General features: G+C 32.4%; 1 protein-coding gene across 2 annotated transcripts; it reads right to left on the bottom strand.

Annotated features, from left to right (window-relative positions):
- LOC102611906 (AP-2 complex subunit mu) lies at positions 1–7891 on the bottom strand. 2 transcript variants are annotated; one of them, XM_015532479.3, is made up of 14 exons: positions 7359–7891; positions 7068–7245; positions 6884–6974; positions 5679–5773; positions 5383–5472; positions 5254–5302; positions 5028–5166; positions 4473–4589; positions 2994–3084; positions 2774–2916; positions 1586–1700; positions 676–720; positions 511–597; positions 1–263 (listed from the first exon to the last, which is right to left on the bottom strand). In XM_015532479.3, the coding sequence occupies exons 1-13, from the start codon at positions 7439–7441 to the stop codon at positions 517–519; spliced, it is 1317 nt and encodes a 438-aa protein (XP_015387965.1). In that variant the 5' UTR covers positions 7442–7891; the 3' UTR covers positions 1–263; positions 511–516. The 2 variants fall into 2 exon arrangements, with proteins under 2 accessions (XP_015387965.1, XP_052295924.1); XM_052439964.1 differs by having other exon boundaries at positions 1–597; positions 7359–7890.
- Positions 7892–9873: the final 1982 nt, after the last annotated feature.

Raw genomic sequence — 9873 nt, forward strand, 5'->3', positions numbered from 1 at the left:
TATGAAAGGACACATGGACATGGGCACAAAATTAGTACAGAATATAAAGAATATTCTGCCACTGAGTTATACAAGTTCCGGCATAAACTACTACATCAATTATCACCACTATTTTAAGAGATTCATCCAAACTCCAAAACATCAGTCATTTTCACTCTAAAATTTTATCATTACAAATGAGCAAAAGTGTAGGTAATTGCAATAAACAATTGCAGCTGTCCGGAAAATTTGCCCCATCTTCTGATTTCTATCATGACGCTAGCCTATACAACACACATCAAAACAAGATATCCAATGACAGTATTAATATTGACAGAACTCCAGTGAGAACAATTAAATATGCCCCGAAAATACAAGAAAACAGAAGTTGAAGCTGCATCAATTTTGAGAGGGATGCTGGAGGTTTTTTCACCTTGTCAGCAAAGCAAATCTAGGAATTATTCCTTTCGGCTTAACTACAATAACTGGCAAACATTCCCGTCCCACCAAAGTTGTCTGATAAGTACTCACATGTTTCTAGCACCTAATCTCGTATGAACCAGCTTTGGTAATATAACGAACCCACTCAACAGTATTGTACCCACTCTTCTCCCAAACCTGCAGAAAATTGCCAGGGTCAATTCCAAGTTCTTCCTATAGAAGGAATGCCTTTTTTCTGAAGTGAAAAACAATTACCTTGAGAAAACGAACACGTAAACCTGATGCTGTGAACATGGGAACCTGCAATGACAAATATAAAAGTCAGTCAGTTTTCCTCCTCTGTAAGAAATTATGCAGATTATGTACATGTTAATTTCAGAAGCTGTAAATGAAAAGCTAATCTTTCATATATTTTTAACACTCTTCATATTCTCATAATGCTTAACTTTTACAGATAACAAAACAAATAGCTAAAGCTACATAACTGTAAAGCATTCATAGTAACCATTTATAGATGTCAAGCAACATCTATCTTCTACAGAATCAGGGGATAAAATGTTATCAGAAACCACATTACCCCTTTCTAAACTTTCATCCGTAGGAAGAAAAAAAGTAATCACCAAGTCTAAATCCAAGGCAACATTGATCAGTTTTTTAGAATAACGAACCACAGACCTTCTTCAACTATTCAGATCAGCCAATCACAGTCAAGGTTCGATAGAAGGATAATGGATATACTCCCAAGTAACTCAAGGATAATATTCCTCGTCTCACCAGCAGTAACCTCTCGCATTTCAGTTGAAAGCGATGGAGAGGGCAAAGTAGGCAATAAGTTCCAAATGTAACCAGTGATTTTGCATAAGATAGAAAGTTATAAAGAAAAAAAAAAAGCTTATTCTATTTATAACTTATTAACCAGTCCATTTAACCAGAAAATGTTTACTCCAACTGCTGTCTAATAATGCTAATCTAAAAAGTGCAGACTGCATGATGGAATCCCAGTACAGTACCGCAACAATGCAGTGAGAACAACATTTGATCTCCTGACTATACAACATGAAGTTAACAAGGCAACAAAACAATGCATAGCACGTTATCATGCGACAAATAAAATTATTCGCATGAATGCAATTTAAATAAATTTCAGTAGAACATAATAAGAAACCTGAAACTCCATCTGAATTGGTGGCCTTGTCCACGATTTCTTTTCGGCCATTGTGGAAATCAACTCAACCTCTGCACTCATGGTTGGCTCAGTTTGTCCTGGAAATTTTCTTATCCTGCAAAAAAAATGAAAAGATGATACTAAGCAACTTTTTGGGATTAAACCTAAACAGCAACATGAACAACATAAATGAAACAAAATAACAAGAGCAGATGTGTGAGAAGATAATTTGAGCTACATTATTTCTTGTTTGAAGAAGAAAGAAAAAGGTTTAATTGTTGCAGCTATAACAGAAATGAAGTATTACAGTTAAAACACACTGCATCTGGCCTCAAAATACTAAAAATGATACAACTAAAATAGACATCAATGCATAATATCATGAAATAATGATGACATTTCATGACCTGAAATCAGAAGGTTAAATCTATTGAGCCTGCTTAAACTCCATTCTCAAATCCGCATTTACTAATATGAAATAGAAATTGTCAACAATGACCAAAAACATTTTTAGATGCGTGGAAAGCATGTACAACCCAAAGATCAATGAGGCTAATGGGGTTTATGCTATTTCTCACCTTAAGTGCTCTACTAGAAAACCAACCCAAATTAGCTCAGAAAAGCACTGTTACACCTTGATCTTACACAATTATATTTTAAGACTTACAAAATATATTCAAGCAAGTTTTCAGAGCACTTCAGTAGTTAATTGTAGTCAAAAGCCTCTCACTTCATATCACTTTCAACATTTCTACATCTAAAAGCTGCCAAGATCTCATGTTATTGGAATCAAATGCATCTCACTGATGCAGCCGTACATGAATTTCATAAACTCAGTAGGCCTTTTCATTAGCATTTTGAAGTTCAAATATATTCCAACTAGCACATACATAATTTCAGACTCTCTACCATCAATTGGGGTTCAGATATAGGTTTCTGATATTTCATCCTTTTCCAGAGAGAGTTACTTATAATTTTAAAAAAATTAACAGAAAAATAAAGTACATTTGATGGTGTACAAAACGAACTTCTATATGAAAACTGCAGGAAAACAAGAAACTTTCTGAGCACATAAATAAAAAAGAAATAAACAGATAAAAAGTTAAATTTAAAAGAAAAGCGTAAACAACATTGTGATAGCAATGTCAAATAAAAGTTAGACTCCAAATAACGAGTTGAAATACTCACTTCCAAACCAAGCAATCAATTGAAGCATTGTACTTTGCCCGGCCTGATGTCACTTGGAAACTTGTCTTTGCCGTCTGTTTTGGTACAGGAATTTTGATGACAACCCCAAGCGCAAACATTTTTGCACCAAAGACACTCTTTATCTGAAACTTAAAATACATAAGCCAACCACATAACTCTGGAAATCTAAAGACAGCTTCAGAAATGTCATGGTACAGACCTTAACATTTACTTCCATACGTGTTCGACCAAGTTCCTTAATAGTTGGCAAGACACGGAATGGAAGATTTACACCCTCGGTGATACGATACCTAAGGAAAATAAAACAAATAACCAGACATTATAATTGATAACTTATAGCACCCACAACGAGATAACACAATATTTAATATTTATTAGAGACTCCCATATAGGAATGACAGAGAAATCAGCTCATAAGAAATAAATTATGAGTAGGGAAACAGTGGCTGAAACAAGAACTAAAATAATGAATGAAGAGTCCAACTTAAAACCAATAATGTTAACTTCCATGATCTGTGGGAAAAGATTATTGAAAAAAAGAATAAAAAATGGCCATAAACCAACATAATGAACTTCCTGAAAACTATTGTTGATCAAAATGTAAAAGTTGTTTAAGGAGCCCAACAGTTGAAAAGCATGAAATCCATCAAAATGAATATCAAACAGTTCTTATCATTGTTAAACAGCAAACAAACAGTATCATGTTTGATGAAGTGAAGTAACAGAAGTGTGGAAGAACCGGAAAAAGCAGAATTTATAACAGGCTGAGGTGCCAATAAATGGAGCAAATAACTGTGATGGCATGCTCAACTACTGGATGCTCCTTTTTTTTTTTTTTTGGAAATGCTTCTTTTGTTAGAAAATAAAGAAAATGAAACAATACAAAACATATGAGATGGAATCAGTACACAAGCAGGATTAAATTAACCCGTTATCTGTGGATTCCACCCCTACGGTTGTCTGGCCGCTGCCAGATCACAATCTAACTTCCAGAAAACAGATTTGGATCGGTTTCCAGAAAACAGGCAGTGATCACACTTTCTATATTGCACCACAGTTTGAGAGAGAAATCAGAAATAAAAACTGTTTTCTGAATACAAACACTAGAGATGCAAAACTAACAACTACAATACCATAAACAAAAGCAGGATAACAATATCAAGGGCTCATATCAAGTGTAAAGAAATTTACAAAATCCTTCACTGTGGGAGAACCCAAATTGAAAATGGGAAAAGAAATTACTTCCTTCTCCAGCAAAATCAAATTGGGTCTTTGTTTTCATAAACTTTTAACCCACTCAAGCCCTCTCTCTTTGTAATCATTGCCCTCAACCCTTCTACAACCAAAAATTGTAAAGAAAAAACATTGGAAACATTTTACAAATCAAAGAAGAAAGTCTTTTTAAGTTTTCCTCAGGTGTGTTAGTTCTTCATGTGGGAAATAGATTGACCTAGATGCATCATGTCAATCAACACTTGTTGCTAAGCAAGTTCATTACTATCCCTGGGTATAAATTCATGACTAAGCAACTGATATTTCTACTAAATGCAGGTATCTTCAAAAGCAGCAATAACTTTCACTAGAAAATTGAAAGTTTCACATTTTCACAATTAAAGGAAAATCCGAAAAATGTATAAACTAAAGATATAAGATTGTAAGAGAAGATTTCTCAACTTACTTCATCAATTCAAATTCACCATCTGGTGGCACAAAACTCACTGTCTTCTCTGAGTTAAACCTTGTCAAGTTTACACATTGATGGAAAGTAACATCATCAAGCTCAATTGTTTTACCACTGCAAGAATAGTATTTTCAAATATTAAAAGAAACTGACTTGTAAATATAATTATCGTAAGAAAACAACTAAACAAAGCAAACTTTGCACTGTTGAAACCAAATTCAAGTAAAATCAAAAGGCACCATGATCCAAATACCAGAATTTTGAAATTAAAAAACAGCAAGTAGTATGTTTAAAGGATAGTTATAAACAATTTGTACATAATCATCCTATAACAATTAAAAATGAAAAAGAAATATATAGAATCACTACACTATGAACTGTTCTAGGAAACCATGAACTTTATTAGTTTAAGCTAAAACACTATGCATGACAAAAGCCACTGCTAATGCAATCATTATACTAGAAGCAGGACATTGTAACAAGTATGCAGGTAACAAAATCAAAACCATTGCAACATAGAAAGATAATACACACATGCTATCACAGTCTAACCTCTTAGTAGGACGTGATTTCAGCTGTGACTCCTTCTCAAGGCCAATTTTGTCATTTAAACCTAACTTCAAATCAGGCATTCCCGAGAGGAAGCATTTCATAAGAATCTTCCCCGTTACATCACAACGTAGAACACTACCTAAAATCACCAAGTTAATTGTAAGCAACAAAGAAATTGATAAAATAAAATAATCATCAAAAATACTTTGAAAAACAGTTTCCTCACCTTTTGAAGACATCAGAAGATTTACACTTTCCACAATATCAAGAAAGACCTGCACAAACAAATTATAGAATCCAGTAAATTGGCTACCATGTAGACTCACAGAGAGAGAGAGAGAGAGAGTTTAATCACCTCATTTTTCTTGTAAACAAGTCCCTCTCTACGCCAACCAACTGCACCCGTAACTTGTAAAGTTGCATTAGGGACAGGTCTATCTGTAGGCTATTTATATTTGCACATGACAGAAATAAACATTAAACATTACTTAAATAGCAGGAACATAGAATATTAGATGAACCCTTAAACACATGCATCAGTAAACACATTGTTTGAGGACAAAGATGAAAAAAATTAATCAGAAACAGAAGTCATAGAAGTCTGCCTTAAGAAAAGCATTTACTAAAATATGTTACTAAAAAACAACTAACCTTGGATGAAAATGGTGACCGCACCCCTTCTTGAGTGATATAAAGCTTTAAAATCTCAGGAGAGAGATTCTGCGGGTAACCAAAGTCCATGATTTCTGCATTATAGAGATTGATCACAATCATTCACGCAATTTAATGGTTAATTTAATGCCAACTTATGGAGTAAAAAGATCTTAACAGTGCTGTAAACACACAATATTTTTCATTTTAAAATACCAACTTGTACAGTTTGATTCTATTGCATCTCTTTTATTTTTTATATTTCCAGATGTGATATTTGAAACACTCAATATTTTTCATCTTAAAACACCAACTTGTACGGTTTGATTCTATTGCATCTCTTCTATTTTTTATATTTCCAGTTGTGATATTTGAACTTAAAGGACTGTCAGCTGCCGAATTGAGCACAGTCTTTCTGTCAATCTCTTGGTGGAGTAATTAAGTCCTACGGTTACACTACTTTGTTAGTAAGACACTTTCCACACTTCAATTGATATTTTCGATTTAGCTATTTCTTTATCACATTTTGGTAATCCAGATAAAATTCGAAATCCAAACCCTGATTGGGATTCCGGAATGGAAGGTAAAAAGTATCGCGAACAAGATGAACCATCCAGATAAAAACGAATAAGTATCACGAACAAGATGAACCATCTTGTTTAAGTTATCCTTATAAAGCTAGAAACTCACTACATTTTATTAGAATCAACAACATCCAAGAGATGCAAAAGCTGTGGGAAAGAGAATTTATAGCACCAAAGGAACTATTTGTCTGGTTTAATAAAGACATTAAAGAACTCATATTATAGTATATTTCCCTCTCCCTCCCTTCAAAAGAAAAAAAAAATGAATATGATGTTACAGAACCTGGAAATACGGAATTCTTCCTTCACAGTAACTGAGCTGTTCGGAAAAACACTGAAGTACAATTATTTTTTGCAGGTTGGAATTTCTACAAGATGCTTTGAACTACAAAATTGTTTAATTAAGTAGACTATGGTGATTTTCTGTGGATATCTGAGAAGAAAAAAAGAAAAAAACAATTTATTCATTTCCTCACATGATTCAACATTATACTTAACCTAGAACAAATAAACAAGTTATGCACTGGTCCAATCCAATCATCAGTCATAGCAACTTCCAGCCATCATAAATTTATCTATCAAAACATATTTAACAATCAATATCTCAGTTGAATCCCTTACCATCCAACAGCTCATAAATCAGAACAAAATTATTCCGAATAGCATCTTCATCGAAAGCACCACCAAAATAAGATTTAAACAGAGCAACTGCCTGCACAAAAAACAGCAGCCTAGCAGTATTGAGCTACTACTCATCGAGAACATTCTAGGTATGAGCTACATTAAGATGATAAATATTAAATACCTCGACAACAAACTTAAATGCGCAAGCGACATTAGCGTTGCTGCTAACAACAATAACAATGTAAACATTGCTGATTCTCATGTAAAAGAAAGAGCAGCCTCCGATCTGGCGCACCGGACACGTCCCTAATTCTTTTGTTTGCATAATATGCGTTCGAAATGCATCCACCATATTTCCCCTAAAAAAATTATAGCGAAAAGATTTGACATTAGTTTTAAGAAAAATGGGGAATGGGGAAATGTAGACAAACAAATGAAATTTAATATATACATTAAAAAAAGAAGTAATTACCCGACATCGTCGCGATAGAGACGATTGATGAGGACATCGCCACGAAGATTTAAGAAGTAGATAGCAGAAGCAGCCACCGGCATCTCCGATCCAGTGGGATCAACCGTGATAACTCAAGGTGAGGGTCCCAGATCTGGGGAATTTTAAAAAGAAAAGACGGTGGTGGCAGGGATTTGAATTGGGGGAAGAGGACGATGAGAGTTTGTTTAGAAATTCAAATAGCTCGTTGCGAGTTTTTACAGAGTTGGAACTTGGAAGTCTTCAGGCTTTAGCGACGTACTAACACTAGTCCCTGTTTCACACGTGCCGGCGAGTGCGTTTCATGAGAGGCCCAAAAAAGAAATGATTAATCGAAGTGGATAAAAAAAATAAAATTAACTCAAAAGAATTGAACAAAATGTAAACAAGCTTAAAAGATGGCGTTGAGGCAATATAAAAAGATAAATAAGAAGTTTTTCATTCGTGATGATCGATTTTAAGCTCTGTTAGGTATTTTAGTGTTGCAGGAATTGCAAAACCCGGATATGAATATGGACGTAAGTGTATTTGGCTTTAGATTCATATTGTTGTTTTGTAATTTAGATCTACATACAAATTTGTAATAATTAATATAGATTCGGATGTCGGTAATAGTTGTACAAATTCTGACAAGATATTTTAAATATTTGGATTTATACATTTAAAATATTTATTTATAAAATTATAATATTGTACTTATTTAAAAAATAAAAATATTAATCATCAAATATTGAATAAATCTAAAATAATTGTTAATAATAATCTAAGTTAATTATTTGTAAATTTATAAAAAGATAAATAAGAAGTTTTTCATTTGTGATGATCGATTTTAAGCTCGTAGGTACTGTTGCGGGAATTGCAAAACGTGTGTTTCGATTTAAATTCATATTGTTGTTTTGAAATTTAGATGTACATTCAGATTTGTAAAAAATAATGTAGATTCGGATGTTGATAATAGTCGTATAAATTCTCACAGGATATTTTGGATATTTAGATCTATAAATTTAAAATATTTATTTGTAAATTTATAATATAGTACTTGTTTAAAAAAATAAAAAAACAATAATCATCAAATAATGAATAAATCTAAAATAATTGTTAATAATAATCCAAGTTAATAACACCACAAATGACAAATTTAAAATAATTTAAAATACTGAACAAATCTAAAATAATGTAAATGGGTTCTTGGTGTGTTATAATGTTTATGTGTAATGTATTTTTAGCTTAAGGCTTGTGTTTTCTTATATATATATTTTATTGTTATTTAAATTATTTAAAAAAATACGCAAATTTGAATATTTGATTTTTTAGATGCAAGTACATCCGGATTTACATCTAAAATTGTGGGGATTATCAATTTCTACATTTGAAACTGTACTTTTTATTATATGAATCTAATTTTTTTCAAATCCAAGTTTTCTTATCATCCCTACTGTTGGAAGAGGCGTTGCTTTTAAGGTGCATATCTTTTTTTTTTAATCTTATTGGTGCTAATTAGTTTAATTAATAAAATTTTTAAGCAATTTACCTATCTAGAGATTTTTATAGATTCATTATCAAAACTAACCTTATGACTAAATTTCTTATCAAAATGGCCACATACACTTAAGTTGGACCAAATTACCCTTAAAACAAACCAACCAAATTTATTTGGTAGCAATCCACTCCACAAAACTCCATCTAACAAGCAAACACAAACTCCATAAAACTCTTTCCATTTCACTTCTAATCTCACATGCTTCAAATAACTATTGTTACCTAACACTGAAGACAAAATCATTCAACACATACCAGAAGTAAATAAATAAATAAAAGATCAAGCAGAATTTTAAGATTAATGCTTACAAAATTTATGTTGTAAGATTGAGTGAGTTTTATGTATGAGTTTTGCACAAATGAATGTCTTTGTTAGTTTTTATTACAACGTGGATAGATATTTTCTTATATGAGTCCATAAATTAGATAAAATCTGATTAATTTTATGTTTCACGATATTGTGGAGAAAACTAAATCAAAAGCGATGGTTGGCTGTCGTCACCCAGGATCAGAGTTCATATTCTATATAGCTTGGGCAATAATAGCCATTGCCTGCGATACATGGGGGTGATAGAGACTGTTGCCAAGGTGACGGCATCCACTGCCGGGCGATATCTACCATCGCCCGCAAGATTTCTTGTAATCATATTTTTAATATTAATTATTTGTAGTTGATTGTATTTTTGAAGAAATGCATCATTATTTTAGTAATGAAATCATATTTATTTTATTTTGCTTCAAACTCAATGCTTAAGAAGTATTATAACAATTCATGGGAAACTTATGATGATGTCATAGGAAGTAGAATGACAAAGTTAAAAGCATTTTTATATATAAAAAAAATGTAATTTTTGAATAGTTTATTATTATGATATATTAAGTGTCAAAGTTTAGTTCAAACAAATATTTTATGATGGTAAAAATGGCTTGAGGCACAAATTGCCCAACGCAACCTATA

The sequence above is a fragment of the Citrus sinensis genome, chromosome 4 (assembly GCF_022201045.2).
Source record: "Citrus sinensis cultivar Valencia sweet orange chromosome 4, DVS_A1.0, whole genome shotgun sequence".
NCBI lineage: Eukaryota > Viridiplantae > Streptophyta > Magnoliopsida > Sapindales > Rutaceae > Citrus > Citrus sinensis.

Coding starts and splice junctions, on each gene's coding strand:
- LOC102611906 (XM_015532479.3), bottom strand. CDS start 7,441: ATGCCGGTGGCTGCTTCTGCTATCTACTTCTTAAATCTTCGTGGCGAT. Junction 5,774..6,883: donor GATTTATGAGCTGTTGGATG/GTAAGGGATTCA, acceptor TCTATAATGCAG/AAATCATGGACTTTGGTTAC. Junction 5,473..5,678: donor GGTCACCATTTTCATCCAAG/GTTAGTTGTTTT, acceptor AAATATAAATAG/CCTACAGATAGACCTGTCCC.